The 21,480-nt window shown below is 35.2% G+C and overlaps 1 protein-coding gene across 3 annotated transcripts in view; it reads right to left on the bottom strand.

Annotated features, from left to right (window-relative positions):
* Positions 1-3,440: 3,440 nt before the first annotated feature.
* Positions 3,441-21,480, bottom strand: part of LOC118198067 (sushi, von Willebrand factor type A, EGF and pentraxin domain-containing protein 1-like) — a 187,200-nt gene continuing 169,160 nt past the window's right edge. For all 3 annotated transcript variants that reach the window (XM_085824096.1, XM_085824098.1, XM_085824097.1), the window contains 3 exons: positions 21,160-21,333; positions 10,772-10,951; positions 3,441-3,740 (listed from right to left, as the gene is read on the bottom strand). In XM_085824096.1, coding sequence (XP_085680222.1) covers positions 3,535-3,740; positions 10,772-10,951; positions 21,160-21,333 — 560 coding nt within the window. In that variant the 3' untranslated portion in view covers positions 3,441-3,534. The remainder of the gene's footprint in view (positions 3,741-10,771; positions 10,952-21,159; positions 21,334-21,480) is intronic.

Below are 21,480 nucleotides of genomic sequence, written 5' to 3'. Positions count from 1 at the left end.
TCAGTTTTTGAAGTAAGTCGTAACTCCAGCTGAAGCGCACTGGAGCCTTAAAAGGGCTCCACTGCTTCTTCTATGTAAATGAACTACAATTTCAACAGAAAAAAAAAAAAAATAATACAAATAAGCCTTAAAAATCAATTCTAACTTCTGAATGTATGCCTATCTTTTCCTGAGAAATAAACCTTTTGACGGATGTTAAGGCTCTTAGAAAGCCCTTCACCTGCATGTCTAAGGCTTATTCTGCAGGAAGTGCAATGAATGGGTAAAGCATTCGTCCTCGAAAGTACTAAACGTGATCACGCTGGTTGTGCACGTGCGTGTACTTCGCAAAGAAAGGCATGCTTTTTGGAATGATGTAAACAAATGTAGAGGAAGAAAATTGTCACTTTTATAGAGCCTTATGTTTCGTTGTTATAGGACCGGATTCAGGGTAAGTTATTTTCCTTATCACGTTCTGCTTGAGAGCTAAAATTATATGAACAAGGGATCGTGGTCAGAACAAGGGATCGTGGACAGTGTTGAACTCTCCTCTCTTTGTTTTCAGCGCTACACTTCTCCGTTAAAAGTTCCGTCCATTCTCTCTGTTTTCATTAGTGATGCTTCAACGGTTTTAAGTTTTTTTCATTGGTATGTTGGAAAAAGAAGAGTCTTTTCTATCATTCCATTTTTCTATCATCTGTCTATATATCATATTATCTATTTCTGTCTTCCCATGACAGTGGCTTATACAGTGTATTCCCGGCTGAAATACCGCCAGAGTGTATATGAGCTATTTATTAGTTTTTGAGAGAGAGAAAATGGGGGACGTGGGCACTATCCCTTTACCAAACGATTAATCAGCATAGCACCTCGTCCACCACTATCTGTAGCACCCCTTTAGATGTTAGAAGGGGCCATACAGTCCGCTTGCACCGACCTCCGAAGCCCAGCGCGCGATGCATGCACCAGGGGCTGTTTCAGGATGGGCTTCTGTTTTGGGCGGCCGAACAGCCCAGAACAAGTCAATACTAGGAGTTTGTAAAAAGCATATGTATTACATACATGGCCATACAAGGGCGTTCTTAATACATGTACCTGTAATTCGTAATACATGTAGTTCGTAGTTCTTAATACGCATTAGTTTTTGAGTGAAACTGTAATCGCCGGTTAGAAACACTTTCTTCCAAGACAGACCATTTCGTTACTCCTTCATGCAAAGCAAATTTATTTTTTGGCATATTAATTATTTGGAATGTAATTTTTCTTCCACTCACGTAGGGGCTTACACCATCGCCAGACGTCTTTACTGCAACACGATTTCCATTTTCGTTTGCAAACTGAATGAATTTGCATTTGAAATTAGCACTGTGTTTGTTTCGTTTGATAGGAGCCTTATTTATTACTGAAAGGAACACTCAATTTAAAAAAGTCTTTGATGTTCACTTCAAAATCACGGCTTTGACTGGAGAAAGAGAAAACGTGTGAGTCCTAACCCCGCTAATTCATTTGCTCGAAAGCTTGTTCTTTCTTGCCTAAAACTGCGTTCCCCTTTTCGAAAATGTATCATAACCTTCTTGTACACACCTGTATTAAATACAACGCACTCTGTTTGCAGAATTATTTACTCCTTCAAGTATTCCCACTCTTCTCCTCATATTATTCCCCTTATCGTTTGTTAACTCAGTATACCACTATTATTCGAAAGCGTAGGAAAAGTCTTCGAATAAATGTCAGAAGATAAGAATATCGCATATATACATTTTGGATTTCTTCGTAAAGAAAAGAGTAAGTGTTATACGGAGAATATACCTGTAAATTAGGAAAATACAGTATGAAATTGTAGGTGAGCGTTATACGCCGAAATATACGGGATATATAAAGAAAAGTGTCCATTTTTTACTTCCTTGTACGAAGTAAAAAGGAAGTATTGTAATCGCGAAAAGTTTCAGGCAGCATATTTCAACGAAAATATCCATTTTGACCGCTATCGAATGCAATTTAACGATGTTTTTGCATGATATCTGTACGTAAGGACAGAATAAAATACTCTTTTCCTTGAAAAAAATTATAAAACTGCTTTAAAATTAATTCTGAAGAGAATTTTTCGTGGCGTCAGTACGAGCGTACGTACGTATCTCGCATAACTCCAAAACGAGTAGCCTCAGAGCGTTGAAATTTTGTATATAGGACTGCTATAACATGTAGATGTGCACCTCGTATTTTGGTTGCAATCGGCCGCACCAAACGTATATAAATATATTTATATATATATCCACTCTCTTACTCGTCTCAGTAATCTTAGTTTCTTTACTCTTATAGGTTTGTAAATTGTAAATTTTTTGCTTTAAAAATGATTGAATTATGTCGTTTTTATCTTCCAGTTAAGGATTTTATGCCTTTAGTAAATCTGTGTGCAATATTTTTAGAATTATCGGCAATTTTAAAGTTGTTTAATTGCCGCTAAGCCTGTTTTTAATGGCGGCCATTGATGTTTACATTTGAAACAGGAGACTAGTGGATTTGTTGCCAATCTAGAGAAACTTAGCTTCGCAACAACAAACATAACGCATTCATTAATTATTGCCAATTAAATCATGCTTAATTCTTTCTGGAATTTTTTCGAGGAAATAAGCGTTTGAGATTTACTTCGTAATTTTTAATATAGTAGATTTTTTTGAGTTTTTATGTATTTTTGCCTTCTCACGAAGTGAGAACTGAATTAATTCAATGAGAAATACTCAATCGTCTGTGAAAAACTGTTTCTTTTTTGTTTTGTTTGCTTAATTTCTTTTATACATAGTTCTAGATTTATTATAGTATTTGAATAGAATAGGTGGCAACGATTAGGTAATTTTTTAAATGATATATATTTTGTGCATTCTGAGTTATAATATGAATGAAATATAAATACTGTTAAGTAAACCTAGCGCCAGAGTGTCGCTATGGTAAACAAAGTGAATTTTAAAGAATGCATTTATTCTATTTTGGTTTATGCGCTGTTGGCGAAGTAGGTTTAATTCAATCTAATAAGTTTAAAAAAATGCAAGAAAAAATGCGTATAATTTAATATTCCGTACAAGGAAGTCATGTGGTGTACACATCAGATTTTTTTTGTTTGCATGTGTATAACTTATATACATCTACAGTTTTATTTGGATCTTGAAGAAATTTTGCGCACTTGATCTTCAAAGCAAGAGGAAGATTACTGTCTACTTAGACTACGGAAAACCACCGCACGGGGCTTACATTAGAAATTTGTTCGTACGTCAGTGTCTTAGTTGTTAAGGACAACATTACGTTTATTCAAGGTTGGTCATGACTTTTTCCCGTGAAAATAAAGCTGCAGTTTAAATTATTATTCTTATATTGCAGTATGCTATGATTATTATTGTAATATGTTATTACTCTTATTCAAGGTCAAACATTGACTTTTGAGATATGGTTATTTTAGGGTTATTATGACCACAACAAATCAAACACTTTATTGAAAAGGCAATTTAAATTCTGGGTTATTGTTATTTATTCGTACAACGTCATTCTAGCAAATAAAGTTTTCTAACAAATCTTAATTTTTTTCTTCCCTAAACATATAGGGGGCTTAGATGTCCAGAACCCTGTAGAATCGCAGGAAATCCTCTTTTCACCGATCAGTGTATAAGCAGCTTCGCATGTGTATTCCGCTATTGTATATGGAACTCCTATATTCACTATCACTCTTGCGTTTCCATGAGATATTCTTGGTGGATTGTGGCACAAAATAGCTGAAATATAACAGTAAATATATAAATAATTATGAACTAATTCAGTAAATATGTATTGAAAAGACATTTAAACTGGAAAAAGCTTTTTCTAATTTGAATGTATTTAGTAATCCTGAACGATTGCTAAAAAAGGATTAAGATCTTATTATTTATTACATACCACAGAATAATGGAGCATTTTTTAATGAGGAAATATGCATATCAATTATGCCAATGCGTCTAAGTGCGAAAATTGTTTCATTTCTTACACTTGTCTAGCCGATTTTCAGACTACTTAGATAATCAGTACGTTATCTATTAGTCACTCGTTAAAGTGAAAACAAAATCTTTGTTCGAACCCAAGCAACGTTTCTGTAGGTTAAATTAATATTCAAAATAAGCAACTCGGTAACATTTGGTACTACTATACTTTTATTCCATAAAGATGTATGTAATTTCATAGGATAATTAAAGAAATATTCTATAAATAAAACGTACAATAGTTGAAAAAGAAATTTTTATTCACTGATTAATTAATTTTAATAATCAGCAGATTCGCAATTCAAAATTATTGTCAGTTCTTGAAACGTAGTGTTACTCAGCTTAATTATTTTATTAAAATAATGTTATTCATTAATTTTACAATTTAGGAAATGAGCTTGCAGAAAACATAATAAAATTATGCATTTTAATAGCGCAATTTCTGACATCTGGAATTATACAGAAATTCACTTTTGCGGCAAACGCGCTTATTTGTGGCACTTTTAAATTTACAGTAACATTTTCTGAATCTCTATGCAGTACCAAGATGTTGTTTTATCACGCAGGAGGAAAAAGAAAAGCGGGATAGGAAAAGCGTTTGGATGTTAACGATTCAAAATAGATTAATGTACGAATTGCCTAGATAAACAGTGAAAAACCTCTTGTACTGTAGATAACTCCTCCCTTTAAAGAAACATATCAGGTAATATGCAAATTAACCAGCTAAAGTGAAAATTAGACTTTCGAACTTTAATGGTAACGTATTTATTAAATTTAAATAAAAACAATAAGATGATATGCGCTCGTAGTAACTTTGAATGACTGTGGAATAACAGCATGCACATTGGCATTTCCTGCAGTGTAATCTGTCGATGATAATAATGCAGACACCAGTGAATTTTGAAAGTATGATCCTCTAAATATCGTATTGCTTGGATACACTATTAGAGGCAATGCGGGTAGCTTCAATGATATGTCTTAAAATGTTTTTACTTAGATTTACTTTTACTTAGACGTCAGAGTACAGCTCATACAAGGAGATTCAAATATATCTAGGACTGTTGCTGTTACAGACCCTGATCCATGCACAGTAGTATGCGGTTTTGGGTGTGTACAGCCACTATTTCCAACTTTACCCCAGTGCAGATTTGAAATTGCTCAGTCGTGTCTCGCAGTAACGAGAGTGATGATAGAACAACAACTGCTTTAGAGCGTGGAATAACGCATTATGACCAAATTTTTCATTCGAGTAAACGTTCGGTCATCTTAAATTTTGAAGAGACTCCAAGCACACTATGGGAAAGAGTGTCACTCTGGGAAAATGAAGTGCTTCACTGAGGGATGAGAGCCAGGGGAGAACATCCATCCTTCCGACGAACACAGATGGTGTGGATGAGGTTATTCGTGAGATTAGGCGCATCACTATTAAAGAACTTGCCTCTATGTTTTCATTAGGGTATTGTGGAAACCACTGTGAAAAATCATTTGCACTATAGCAAGTCTAGTGGATAGTGGATTCCACGCCTGTTGACAAACGAGAAAATGTGAGGCACATGCAAACCAGTTCTCTCTACGGCGGTCTGAAGATGAAGAGGATGCATTCTTGAATTCAATGATGACCATTAATGAAGCTCGGATCTTTCAAGTGGCCTTAAATCCCCCTTGGAAGGCACTCACTCTGCGGATAACAACAACGTCATTTTCTGTATTCGGGAGTTGATTCATAGCCAGCTGAAACAGTTCTATGAAAAGGTCATGAAAATGCTTCCAGATCGTTTACAAAATTTATCGATTCTGGAGAGAAGTACGTTGAAGGGTGACGAATGTTTAACGCTTTTATTCGCAATAAAGGTATTGGTTAAAAAATCAATCCTGGTCATACCTGAATCACTTTGTAATTGTGCTTGTTGTTACGCCGTCCTATAGGAACCAAAATAAGTTTTCTAACTGCTTTGCCCGCAGTTCTGTAAACATTCACTATTCCGTCGAAGTACCCCCTTGAACATTTGTGACAGAACGTATTCTAACGAAAGTAAGCTTTAACTGTTGCAATCTGTAATGTCACAGCCTATGGCAAAGGTTCTTAACCCTTTTCAAGCCATGACACATCTCACAAGCATAATATCACGACGTACGTCACAAGTATAAATAATATATTATAAAGGAACATTTTTATTAACGTAATTAATTTCTCCAGTTTCAAACTAAAGCTTCAATTAATTCATTTAATAAGACTTTTTTAATGTGTATGTATGTGTGTTTATGTGTTTCAAGTATTTCTCCATGACAATTCATAAACATTCTAGCTAGGCATTCCAGTCAGATAAGACTTTCTTCTTTCATAAGCGTGAAGCAAACAAAATAAATGTAGTAAATGTACTCTATTTGACGTAGGTTTTTATAGCATCTATGAACTAAATTGCCAAATTTGACTGAATGAAGCTGAAACTGAATTGTAGATCATTTTATAAAATTAGGATGTGAAAAAGCAAAAGCAAAATTAATTATTCAGAAACGTGTTACTATCCTATGCACAAACATACTTCTAATAAAAAGTCATTGACAAAACAAACATTCTAAGTATTAATATGAATATCTGAAAATTGTTTCTTGCCACAGTTAATATATATATATACTAAAGAAATATTGATTATATTATCGCCTAAGATTAATTTTAGTAGAATTACCTAAAAAGAGTGAATCCAATCCATAGTAAGTTTAATTCCGAAAGTGTTTTAAAGTAACATGAATGTAAATTGTTAAAAATGTTTAACGGGGACTTGAATTAAATCATGAATAACAAAATTTCAATTGTAAAAAGAAATTAAATTAAAAGCAAGTAATCATTGCCATTGATCGGAAATTAGTTGACTTTTCAAGGGGAACAAACCAACCCCCGTTCAATGAACAATAATTAAGAAATAAATACGAAGGTGTTTCGTCCTTTACTCAAGTAATAAGGCGATGCCAAACCGGCTATTTAAGTTAGGCCAAAATATTTTCGTGAATTGAAGGGATGAAGAACCAATGCAGAACACTAAGGAACTCAATTTGATTAAGCATTTTCGCTAATTCAGTTTTTGAGAATTTTTGAGAATTTTAATAAGGAGCAAAATTTCGCGTTGTAGGTCTATCGTATCAGTTTATTAACCATTGCCTTAAAAGAACAGGCGTTAAATACTCACTCTAAATCATTTAACTGATAGGGATATGATAATTTATTCCTAAACCTGAGAAGGCGGTATAAGTTGGATGACTATCAGTTGAAGGATTTGTACATAGTACAATTACAAAGCTGTATATAATGTAAAAAGCCAATTGACTTCAGACTGTTACTATGCTGTTACCAAAAAAAAAAAGGGCCTATTTCATAATTTTTAGTCTTTCAAATAGCTCTTTTACAGTGAAAATTCCTTTTTCCTTTTCTTAATTTCTTCCTCGTTGTGACACGACAATTAGCCAGAAATTAATTAATTTCCATTCACTAGTATTTTCAAAAATTTTAACAGACGGTTTCACTTAAATAAGAACTCCACAACATACGTCCCTCAAGCATTCCTAGTCACTCCCTACAAGTTTCGCCGACTGTTATAATTCAAAGCCTCCGCTGCCGATAAAGAATTTCGGAAACGCAACCCTTCTGAGTAAGACGCGAAGAGAACACTTTGCCCACTTCCCACTAGAAAGTTCGTATTTATTTCTTAATTATTGTTCATTGAACGGGGGTTGATTTGTTCCCCTTGAAAAGTCAACTAATTTCCGATAAATGGCAATGATTACTTCCTTTTAATTTAATTTCTTTTTACAATTGAAATTTTGTTATTCATGATTTAATTAAAGTTTCCGTTAAACATTTTTAACAATTTACATTCAAGTTACTTTAAAACATTTTAGGAATTAAACTTACTATGGATTCAATCATTTTAGATAATTGTACTAAAATTAATCTTAAGAGATAATATAATCAATATTTCTTTAGTAAATATATATATATATAATCTTTGTATTTCAGTAAGCTATCTGACCTCGTTTCTGTGAATAAATCGTTTTTACACGCAGTTCATTATCAGCGAAGATCTCTTTAAATTCTTATTATTGATAACAGAAGAGAAACATATTCACTTATGTACATTAGTGTGAAAAACTTAAGAAACAAATTAATTTTTCAACGTACAACTACGAAATTGTTAAAAAGAACTTTTGGCGACAAGTACAATAAAAAAACCAACTAAGTAGAAAGGTGATGCATATGCAGATATCGGCACTGTAATGTCCGAGGGTAAGTAACAGGACGGAAAACGCGAAGAGTCAGCACGAGCAGTGTAAGCCACTTTAAAAAGAGTGAAGATAGGCGCATTTGCAAGCATTCTTCTACAAGTGAAAGTGAATTGTACGTGCAGTATGGTTACAAGAAAACATGAAGACGCTTTTACACGTGGTAAATTCATTGGCGAGCTTAGGAGGGGCATAGTTTGACATTTGTCGCCCAAGAATTTGGATTTCATAAAAGAATTGTTTTACGAGCTTAGAGTGTCTTCCAAACGACAGGTACAACCGTAACAAAAGTTGGCAGTGGTCGGTAAAAGAAAACAGCTGTGAGTGATGACCGATATACCGCCATCTAAGCGAAAAGAGATCGAAATCAGACAGCAGGCAATATTGCTTAGCAGTTGCGCTCGGCAACCGGACGACAGGTGTCCCAGTTTAATGCAGCCTGACAACTTCATAAAGGTAGCCTATATGACCGCCATCCTGAACGCTGCGTATGAGTAATTGGCAGGACTGTTTACAGTGGTGTAGAGAATACAGACTGGATACCTAATCAATGAAGTCACGCCCTCGTCGTTAAAGTCTGATAAAAGTTTCACGGCGCCAGTTGATATGGAGAGAGACAGGGACATGCTTTCATCCCACTAACATCAGAGAAACAGACCGATGGAGGATTCTGGCGTGCTTGTGTGGGAAGGCATTATGATGCATGGACATTTCAACAGAAGATCATTTAAGACATTTCAACAGAAGATCATTTTCCATTTTCAACAGAGGATCATTTAAGAGAGACAGTTACTGGGAAGTTATTCTCCTCCACATGTGCCTTTTCCGGTGTGCTATTGGTTCCGACTTCGTTTACATGGTTAACAATACGCGGCCACCCAGGATTAATGTTGTTGAGGAGCTCCTAGAAAGCGAAAACATTCACAGATTTGACTGGCCAACGTGTTTGCCTGATTTAAATCCCTTGAACGTAAGTGAGATACTTTACGGCGACGCTCAGTGGCATGAGTTTACGCTTCGGAGAACGCCAGGCAACCGAAACAGATATTCCTTGAAGAGCGGGAACTCTTACGCCGAGAACTATCAAATAGTCTGGTGTTTATTCGACAGACTGTACAACACAAGCATTGCAGTGGGGAAGGTCATATTTCTTACTAAGGCTGCTGGGTTTGTTATTTTCCCTCTTTGTTAGACAGTTTTTGTCAATCCATCACTCCAGTCTGTCAACAATTTGTTCCGTACTGTATGCGTCCTATTCATTTTTTCTGCTATACTTTTCTTGTCCTTTAAGTACTACACTGTGCCTCTTTAGTATGAATTTCATGTATCACAGTTGATATTTTGCGGAATGACAGCAAAAATAAGAAACATTGCTTTTTCATTTGTAACAAATGATAAAAGAATGAATGCTTATAGTTTTTTCCTTCGACGGAAGGAAACTTCGTTTATGTAATTACTTAGAATAGAGGTAATGGAACATTTGTAAATTCAACATCAACGGTGCGATCACTTTTTAAATATAATAAATGGGAAATTTCCTTCATATAAATGTTACCATGTGATCTAATTAAGATGAAAATGGATTTCGAACCCAACCGAATTTCTTTATCTATGTCAATTCAAAGTGATGATAACGCTCTCTGTCAGGCATTCAGTCTCAAACTTTCTGTCTCTTCGCTGTCTCTGTACATCGGTTAGAAAGCACAGATCTATGATATACTAATTACAAAACTCCTAGCTCCAAACAAACCCACCAGCGGTCGAGTGGTAACTTCGCTGAATAGCCTAGTTCAAGTCGACATGGATTCGGCCTGGGCTCGATTCAAGGCAAACGGGCTGACTGCATGGACGGTTTCATGGTTTATCCATCTGTTAGGTGGGTACAAGCCAGTTTCGAAGTTCTTCCACGAAGCATACCTTCGCTTAGGGCAAATAGCCCTAGCTTGCTTTGCTGTAATCATATAAGTCATAGCAAACAAAAGCAAAGTTTGTTCCAAACGGATGTTGACATGCGCATGTGCATCGTAGCTTTGTTGCCAACTGATCTGGATAAAAACAATAAACGCCACCCTATATAACAGCAAAAGCGGAGAAAACTTTGATGCGTACTAAGATGCCAGTTATATGAAATAAACTTTATCATTCATGAGAAATAAGGCGATAATAGTTAAAACAAACGTACAAACAACCAAAATAGCTGAAAATCGGTTTTGAAGAATTAGAGTTCAACTGCCTATTAGCGGGCACTCAAGAAACAATGCTTTCTTCTATTATCAGGTAACGTCTCCTAATTGGGAATAATTTATTCTCCTACTTCTAAAATCTGGGGATTCAGGAAATGTTCATTTAATGGGAAAGTCCGCTACAATGGAGTGTCTGTTAAGGGAAGTTCGACTTGAATCGAGTACATTTTTAACATAACTAGAAACTGTTTACAGATAGCGGCATTCTAAATTCGATTGCAAGAGTCTTTTAAGAAAGTGTGTGATTAATAGGCATAATTTTCATTTACTTACGATCACATCTGGGAAGTGAACCATTCCATTTCCGTTCAGCATCACACATCAACTCCGACTGTCCTACTAATACGTATGATTCTTGGCAAAAATACTGCACAATGCTTTGATAATATTTCGTGCCGTTTACTAGAGTGTAGCCGCCATTGGGAATGCTGGCAGGGAAGTCGCATTCTATATCTAGAAAGAAATATTAATTAGGAGCTGTTCATTATAATAAGTAGCGCCACTAATTAAATCAATTTCACAATTCACATATAACATTTTATAATAGTATACATAGCCATATACTGATAATGCAGTGTATTAAACTTTTAGGATTTCTAAATATTCCTTCAGGTAGTTTGCTGAAGAAGTGCCCTCACCTGGTTATCTGAAGGGTGCTTATAAACACAATTTGCAATTATAAAATTTACACTGCTGGCCACCCAAATTGAAACACCAAGAAAGACAAGAGATACCACAACAAAATTTATTTAGTAGATAACATGTTGACCAAGTATCAAATGATTAAATTTATAGACTTCTGTGAAGTGTGGTTCCTTCCAGAATCGATAGCCAGAGTAGCCGCCATTGTTGGAGATCACCGTTGCCACGCGCCTCGGCATTGATCCAAAGAGACTTGTGTGTTCTTGGGGTACAGCAGACAAAGCAACTTCCACACGTTGCCAAAGTTGATCTGGTGGGGCAGCTTGGGATGTAATCTGGCCCAATCGTTCAGCAACGATGGACCACATGTTTTCTATCGGCGAAAGATCCGGAGAGGGAGCCGGCCAGGGAAGCAATTCAATCTGGCGATTGACGAAGAACCCTTGGACAATGCGTGCCACGTGTGGTCGCGCATTATCCTGTTGAAATATGGCTGTGGGAAAGCCCTGAAGGTAAGGAAGGACAATTGACTCCAACACATCGGTGATGTAGCGCTGGCTGTTATTGTTAAAAGTACCGGCAATGCGAGGAGTGCGAAAGTGATATTCAATACCGCCCCATACCATAATACCCGGTGCAGGATCAGTGTGGCGGTGCATAACGCAGGTGTTCAGCATCCTCTCTCCACGGTGTCTCCAGACTCGAATCCGACCATTGTGGTGTTGCAGACAGAAGCATGACTGGTCAGTAAAGACAATTTCATTCCATTCTGCCGTCCACATCCTTCTTTCATCGCACCATTGGAGGCGGAGATGTCTGTGGTTCTGCGTCAAGGGTAGACGAAGCAATGGACGTCTTGCGGAGAGACCATTCTGCTGCAAGCGGAGTCGAATGGTACGCGCAGACACTGGAGGATGCGTTACAGACTGAATGTGCTGTGCTATGGTTCGTGATCTGATTGAGAGATCTGTCACTGCCATGCACACAATGTTCCTGTCATCACGTGAAGTGGTGCACTGAGGTGGATGCGATCAAACACGTCTGTCCGTCGCACCCTCCTGCATCCAACGGTCACATACCCGCATTACAGTTGTTTGGTTTCGTCCAACACGACTACCGATTTCTCTGAAAGATAATCCACACTTTCGGTAGGCCACTTATCCTTCCTCTGTCGAACTCTATCCGAGTTTGTCAAACGATGATCGCTGTTTACTACGAGGCACAATTGATCGTTTTTTTTTTTTTTTTTTTTTTTTTTTTTTTTTTTTTTTTGAAAAAACCACAAGAAAAACACAATTGCTGAACTTGAAATCGTCGAAAACTCCAAGCCTTAAATAACACTTTGAAGTGACGCCACAGCGCGCCTGATGTGCGTCTGCGCTGAAATTCTAATCATATGCATATATCCCCTCCGCTAATGCATGTTGTAAATTTCATGTTATTTGCATGCTTCCTTCAGGGTGTTGCATTTACGGTGGCCAGCAGTGTAATATTTTGGATGTTAGAAACACTTAGAGAAAACTCTATGCAAAAGTTTTATTCCCAGATTTTAGCTGCTGTACACTTCACATTTCTAACATTCATTCATTTTGGCGCACTGAGCATATCTTGCAAACCAGTTTTTCACCTAACTTTTAGTTGCTTTTATAACTCCCTTTTCTTAATTTTTAAGTTTTTTATTCTTAAATTACGTGAATACTAAGCGTTTATTATTTGTCAAAGCGAAGTAGTGCCTTCTGCGAAGACTTTCTAAGGGATTGTATTTACTTTATGCGTAAGGAAATTCGCGAAAATACCCATGGTACCACCTGCTTGGTGATTTGCTTAGACACACAGTCAAATCACCTCTGAGCAGTGGTATAATGTAATCGGCATTTGTGCGCCTTTTTACATTATAAAACATTAATTATCACATTAAATGAGGAGACACATGATTTACCTACAACTTAATATGAAGTAATTTTCGCAAGATGTACCTATTAAAATTGCATATCTTTCCAAAAATTAGTTTTAACTATCGAGTACTCTCTATTTCTACTATTGTATAGTGAAAATATAAAAATACAATTTAAATATTATTTGATATAATTTAATTATATATAAATCTTACATATATATGTATAATTACAAAACAATTCTTTTGAAAACAAAAGAAAACACAAACATGCAAAGTTATTTTCGCGCATTAAGCTACAGAAAAATTATCATTAAAGACATAAAATAAGAAATTTAGAACTGATATTTCACAAAGATCAGAAATTGAAATTCATAATTAATGAATTCCAAATAATCATATAAATGCAACAAGGAATTTAAAAATGTTAAAAGCAAAACATTTCAAACAAGTCCATCCCCTCTTCAAAAACCATGAAATTTAAAGAAAAATGAACAAAAACAGAAGGGGAATTCAATCAAGTTCAATGTCACTTCATCGGGGAGAGGAACTTTGAAACTAATTGAAATCTCTCTATTACAAAAATCCTTGCTTTTCTGTATCGAGAATTAGCCGATGAACCATTTCAATGTGAAATTTATTAATTATGAATTTCAATTTCTGGTCTTTGTGAAATATTAGTTCTAAATTTCTTACTTTATGTCTTTTATGTATATATATATTGTTTCACAAGAATATAGTAAAGTTAAATTATATATATGTGTGTGTGTGATATTTTAATGCGTAGAAGAAACCAGTACTTTTTACTTTCGGCAGTCGTAATGGCTGAGGTTGAAAGCATAAAGACGAAGCTAACATGGAATGGATTATTTAATTATGGCAAAGCACACAAGGGCTATCTGCCTAAAGGGAGGGATGCCTTCGTGGAGGACTTTCTAAGGGAAACTGGCTCGTATACACGTTATACATGAGGAAAACCACGAAAACGCCCGTGCAGCCAGCCCGTTCGCGGGATTGGAACCTCGGACCGAACTAACAGTGTTCAGCGTCTTTACCGCTCGGCCGCTAGTGAGCTGACGAAGCTAACTTAATACAAATACTCAAAATGCTTATTCTTTTTTCACATCAAACTATCCTTTTGCAGACAAGATACTTTTAGATAATAGTTAAATACAATAATTTTTATGTACACGAGTTAAAAATCAGGGGGAGAACATCAAATTTAGAATAGTCCGCTTTGAGATTGCCAATTTTTTTTCTGAGCGCAGCCATCGTATTTTATTACACACACACACACACACACACACACACACACATATATATATATATATAATAAGGATAATAATAGGAATAAAATTATGTTTCCAAAATCAGCAGCCACGTCTGTCTTTGAGTGTCATCTTTCTAATTACGCAGTTAAGCCTTACCATCGCCAAATCCGTTGCAACTTACTTTCACCAAGTCATTCTTATTACATATAAGCGTATATATGTACGTATATGGTACGGTGAAACACCGAAATCTGGAGAAAGTCGACTTTCACCGGTGAATGTCAACATTCAAATAGTCGCTTGGTGTATGTCCGAAATATTTTCCAAATACTCTTATTTCTGACTTACACCGGTAAATGTCCACATTCACAATGTACTAATGGTGAATGCTGAACATATAAGAATATTATAATTTCTTCTCCGTAATTCAGTTGAGTAAAAACGCACTTGAGACTTAAAATAAGAACATAAGAACTTAAAACACATAGTACATTGAAAATGAGAAATGAAAATAATAGAAGTTGAAAACTTACATAATTATACAGTACGTTCTAAATGAGAAAATAAAGTAATAGTAATAATAAATTTACTAAATTATATGATTCAAATCTTAATTCAAGTCTTATTTATTTCAACAACTTAAACTATTATGACACTTTGAATTGCACAAGATGCCCTTGCTTTTACAACTGCATTTATTTGTGGAACACTTCCTTTTGCAATGACAGCGTGTATAGCCTTGTCCACCGCTTCTCGAATTAGCTGCAGCTGCTTCTCTGAGCGATATTTCTTGAAAATAAATCTCATATATGAAAAGTAACTTTTCTTAACAAATTACGAACTGATTACATGCGTAAAGCTGCTTGAGGGTACCATTTTCGTGTGCAAGTTTATAGAAATCGGAGTCTTCTATTCCAACAACAACCGCTAACACATTTCGGTTATCTGTACGACCACGGTCGACATCAGGGACTTGTATTCGTACAGTATCACCAATTTGAGCAGGAGAAAATTGTTTTTGTGAGGTTCGTAACATTTTTGTTGCTTGCAGTTGAAGATTTTCTTTCGCAGCCGCTCTTTTTATAGAAATTAACTCGTGTTTTTCAGTCAGAACTTGATGTGAAGACGTGGTAGATTGCAAGTCCTCTTCAATATTTTTCTTTGGAATATGACTTTCGGTATGACTATCGCTCAAGTTTTTTTTCAGAAGTATTACTAGTTTCTTCAAGCTGCACTTCGGTTTCAAAAGTATTGGCAATTTCTTCGAGTTGTTCTTCGGTTTCGATATTTGCGATTTGTTCGCTAGGCAAAAAAGACGATGCTATGCCTCTTTTTGCTTTAACGCCAAACATGGCTTCCTAAAGACTTTGGCATATTCCTCGTTCATGGCAAATTGAACAAAGGGTAAACCTTCTGTCCATTTATTTGTATCGTTATCATTCATCCAAGTAGTTAGCATATTCTGTATATCCTGATTGACCCTTTCAATTGAACCTTGTGTTAGACTGTGACGAGGCTTTCCATGAACTATCTTAACATCTTTCCACATGGCGCATATTTTGGATATGACTTGATTACTGAATTCTCTACCATTATCTGATTGCAATATTGCTGGAGCACCAAATGTTAAAAATATTGCAAGAACGTGATACGCTACTTCTTCAGCTCTCTTAGTTTTCAAAGGTCGCAGCTGGACAAACTTAGTTAAATGATCTTGATACACCATTATGAACTTATATTCGCCATCTCTGCAGATCTATCAGATCAACTTGACATCTTGAGTTTAACTCAGAACTGATCATTGGTTTCACAACAATACCTCAGGTGCACTGTGTTTCATTTGACACTGTTTGCATAAATTTAAATACAACATTACAACTTCATATGTAATATTTTTGTATTTAATTTGCAACTCTTTCTTCCTCCGTGGCCTATTCTAGTGTGAGTTTCATATAATATACTGAACAATTCCTCATTGGTAACATAAAACCGTATATTCGCTTTTCCTGGTTTTAATGGTACAATTAACTTCTCTTCATCATTAATTTTTAAAACATCAAAACGTTTTAATCGTCTGTAATCCAAAGGTGTGTTGCACTTAGTCTTAGCAGAAACCACTTCAGAAAGTATTTTAGAGTAATTTTCTTGAGAAAAATAAAAACAATTGTCTTCTCGTTTACCCGCAATTAAAGAATTTAACTATTTAAGAAAAAGATCACGATTCACTGCAGTTTCCATTCAGTATAAATTAGGGTATCGGGAAAAAAATTAAGAAAACGTTGCTTGCACCATCAAACCTCGCACAAGACTGACACTCCACCAGAACAAAGGATTTTGCGGGAAACAGCCAGTCGCCTCTTTGTCTACTCCTCTCTTTTCGACCTACACCAGAGCAGATCTGTGATTGTCGACATACACCGGTGAGGGTCCGAATGTACAAGAATGTAATGCAATATTCGGTCTTTCACCGACGTGTTTGGTGAATGTTGACATTCTCCGGTGAAAGTCGACATTCTCCAATTTCGGTCTTTCACGGTAACATAAAGATTTAAAAATAATACATGGCTCATTAAAAATACTACATTGTGATAACAAGGAGGTTAGAATAGATGGAGTAAGCCTGGCATCACAACAATGAAGCCTAAGAAGTGTCAGCAATGTGACGTCAAGACTTAATCATGGCCGCTATAACAGCGTACGGGTAAGAATACGAAACATTTTTGTTAAGTAAAATTAAAATGAATTTAAAAGCAAATAGCAACGTTCGCAGGCTCAGAAAAGTGTTTTTGAGCATAATTTGCATAAATTAGCATTGAAACTTCAACTGATCTTCCAGGTTTTAATATGTATACATTTATCTTATAGTTACCATTTACACGTTTTTATGTACCTAGACTTTTATGATATGTGAAAGAGGTATTTGCAATCCTTGTTATTTTTCTATATACTAAGTGAAAAAATCTTTTATGTTAAGTATTCAAATTAGAATGGGAGACTTATAAACGTTCAGTGATGAATAGCTAATATATAGAAAACGCAGATTACAATATATACAAAACCGACCAGAAATATGCTTATGATAGCAATCGTAAGCCATGACGTCATACCGTGACGTTTCATGGCTTATTTTGCGCGAGACATACGCTGGAGGTTAACTCAATTTATTCTAACCCCCTTGGTGATAACAGTGCGATGCATAATCCTTTTATTTGCTTGCCTATAATTTTTTTATGTTCGCAGCATAATTTATTTAAAAATAATGCATAGAGATAACATTAGGTGGCAACAACGTTTAATTTATGTTGGCATATATATTTTTATATATTGGCTATATAATGTTTAAAAATAATACATGACAACAACATTTGGTTACAAAGTTTGAAAAGTAATGCGGACCAAAAAAAAAAAAAAAAAAAAAAAAAAAAAAAAAAAAAAAGTGAGGTTTGAGACTAAGCATGCTATTAGTAAAGAAAAGTTTCATAAATTAAAGCATTTTAAAAGGCTCTATCATAATGCACAGTGAATGTACACAAAAATGTCATATCCCTTTTAGACTGCTAACCTTCAATCGGCGTGGAAGAATGACCTCTGATTCTTGTCCTACCTTTCTTACGATTCTTATAGGTCCGTGATTCCTACCTGCATTCAAAATATGAGATTTGTGTTGACAAAATTTTCATTTAGAAATTTTTATGAATTATTTTTGTGATTTTGACCATTAGCTCATTTAAAGAATATAGCTTTGATGAACAGACAACTATTTTGATATTATTGCTGAAAAATAGACGAATGAAATCGCACCAGATAAACCGAGTAGTCTGCGAGTGATGGACCCTGTAAATCCATTTTGTTGGAAATACACCGTTTAAAATAATTTCACATTGAAAGCGTACTAATGCATAAAGAAGTTTTATCAATAAAACTGTTTTATGTGCAATTTAAAATGTATTAAATATAATGCATATATCCAAAGCTGTTAGCGTTGAAATATTTCCATAAACATTCTATATTTTTGGTATTTACGTGTTATCGGAATCATCCTAGTGGCAGACGCTAAATTTTCAGAATGTGCCAAATCTGGCAACCATGAGTTTAGAAATATCCTTCCGTCAAGTCGCCATTCTCTTACGTGTGTTATATTTTTTATTCAAGTTACAGTGGTTTTTGTAAACAAATGATTATATTTTTTGCCTTAACTTTAAAATATTCGCTTGCGGAATTTTCGAGTAATGGAAGAAGATATTGTAAACTTTCTGCAGGAATATGGAATTTTGCCATAAAATCTCTAAAGGAGATGCATTTGGTAGATAGCCGGTGTTGCCGAGGTTCACGCGATACTGAGTCTGAAATTCTCCGATTTTTGAATTGAAAGGAGATCGCTGTGTACTTAGAGAAAAGAACAGCGGAAAAAATTGCAGAAAGATTTGGTAAAGGATGTAAATATTTCACTTTTTAAATGTATCACATAGTCCTTATTTAATTATTAAAATTTGCATTTTAAATTGCTAAAGTATGTTTTCTTTTCGTATGCTGATAATACCTTCCGATTTGCGATAAATATCGATAGTTTAGGAATCTTTCTAAAAAAGTTGCGAAAACTATCAACTTGCAACCGATAAGCAAATATTACCTTTTCATCTGTAAAAATTCGTCCAATTGCACCAGGGTGGTTGCGTTAAAGTGCCGCATTTTTCATGTAATAATTCGGAATGATCTTTCATTATAACTCTGTACTTTAAGTTAGCATAAACATTCATTAAAGAAATTATATTACAACAAATTTTATTACAACAAATTCCAGAACAGTATTTTAAATTGCCTACATAATTTCTAATAAAGTGTATTTTTTAATCTGAGATAAAATACACGTCAGCATGAAACATATCTATTGTTAAACGAAGCTACCTTTTTAGTGAAACTTTGAGTATTAAACTACTAGATGAAACCTTCAAAATTAATATATATATATATATATTATTTCCGTTTCTTGCTCTTAATTACAAACTGTAAAATCAGTTATGACTATTTCAGCAAGAACTAGAATTTAAAACAATATTGTTGCTAGAAAAGTGCTGAAGTATAAATCAATGGCTAGGTTCAAATTCATGGAATTTGCAAATCTAAAAGCCCTATGATAAATTAAGAACTTATATTTGAATTTGACCATCTGAAGCTCGTTCTAGACCTCGATTAAATGCATAAAAGTTTAGAGGAATAACACACAATACTAACATCTGCAATACATAATATTCTGCGTTAGCTTCTACAACAGATTTCATAAAATTTTTCATAAATTCAGTTTCTTTGCGTTGTGAAATGTTTAGCGTAATTTGTTGCAGAGAAACAATTCCTGTGATAATTGTAGAAAATTTTCACATCATAAATTGGAAACCTAATTCTGCAAAAACCGTATCAAATGATCGCTCTGAATATCGAAAACCAGTTTTTCGGATTCAGACACTTTTTCTCTAAATCCCTTGAAGACATGGATTGATGGAGCTATCGTAAATTCGGAAAATTTCCCGAGGCGCCGATGGCTATAGATCCGCCGTGTCATTAAAGATGCCAGAGCAAGAAGGCGACTGTTCGGCAAAGCAGAAGAAATCATAAAAGTGCTCTGACACAAAAATATTAACACCTCAGTGAAAGGTGCTTACTTTATGTTATAAACTGGGCTTATAACTTTACATCTTTATTAGGAGTCATTCTCAAAGACTCCTAATAAAGATGCTTTAAGATACAAAGTACCAGCTCCGAATAAATTTGCTTTCTTCGAAACATAAACTTAATAATGGTGTGGGCTACAGGCAGCTTTATGTGACACTTAATATCCTTGGTAAAAAGTGGCCCATTTGGGCCAATACCTTTTTGATGAAGATTCGTCAGGACAGAAACCGTTCTGAAGGTACGGCATATTGATGGAAGTTGTTTTCTGTAAGTTCTAAACTTAACTTCAAAACAGCGCGGGCACTTTTTATGCATGTCAGTGACTATTCACTAAAATAAACATCCAACTATGGGCATCACCAACGTTGCATTCTTCGTCTTGTAACCTAAACTTCCTAAGAGTGGCGGCCATCTCTCATATCTTAATGAATAATGCCTAACCTACAAAGTGTACCTGCATCTTTATTTCGGCGACTGTACTCTTCGATTTTCAAAGGAAAGTCCCGAATGGTACAAAGTGAAATTCGCATAGGTGCCGACACCTTTATTGAAGTCTGCGACTTTTCCCTTATATGGTCGTCGAACTTCATAAGAGTGCTATGCACTCCTTATGTCTTGAAGATTAAATGACTAAGTTGAAAAGGTGCCGGAACTTTTATTCATGTCTGCAACTATTAATTTAGATCTTTATAAGAGCGTCCCGGAATCTTAAGGAAGGTTGTATTCATCATGTTATATACTGAACTTTCGTGTTTTAATGTCGTACATCCTTGTATTTTGGCGAACAATGCTTAACTTGCAAAAATGTTTCGGCACATTTATGCAAATTGCCCTCGCCCTTGAGATCACTTCCCATCCATCACTGCTTGAAAATATCAGAAAGTGTTTGCTTCAAACTTCTTTATTTTTACGATATTGAATATAACTATTATAGTTTAAGATTTCTAACCATTTACGAGGTTATAATATTTATAACACGTAAAACAATGAGGAAGATTTCAAAAGATTTCAATGCATTATCTTAGTAGCAAGGAAAGCTTTCGGACCTCTTAGAAGACAATAGCCATGAAGTTTCATGAGTAGTGGAGCATGTGAACAAAACAAAATCTTGAAAAATGGCGAAATGTTTTTGCAATAAGTAGACTTAAAATCTAACAACAGTTATTTACAGCATTAATAGTACTTACATAAACATTTGGGAGCAGCACCCCAAAAATATCCTGTGCCTAGGCATGCTATTTTGGGGGGACCCTGAAGCAAATGTCCGGGTTGACAATGATATTCAATATCGGAGCCAACAGCTGATCCCATAATTATGGAGGAATTTGCTGGTCTCTCTGGCATACCACACGTAACTGGATCTGTAAAATTAAACAATCGGTAAAGTCGGTTAAAAAGAAATGTCAATTGATAAAATCCCCCCCCAAATAAATAAATAAATGAAAGAAAAGAAAAGAACAAACAGGCAATTTACAAAAATCGCTTGTTTGCTAAGCCCTCTTACGATT

Source organism: Stegodyphus dumicola, chromosome 9 (assembly GCF_044657685.1).
Source record: "Stegodyphus dumicola isolate Sdum_Otavi_A_Nest chromosome 9, ASM4465768v1".
Classification (NCBI taxonomy): domain Eukaryota; kingdom Metazoa; phylum Arthropoda; class Arachnida; order Araneae; family Eresidae; genus Stegodyphus; species Stegodyphus dumicola.
The sequence above is the reverse complement of the archived record's forward strand: the minus strand, read 5'-3'. Positions and strand labels throughout refer to the sequence as shown.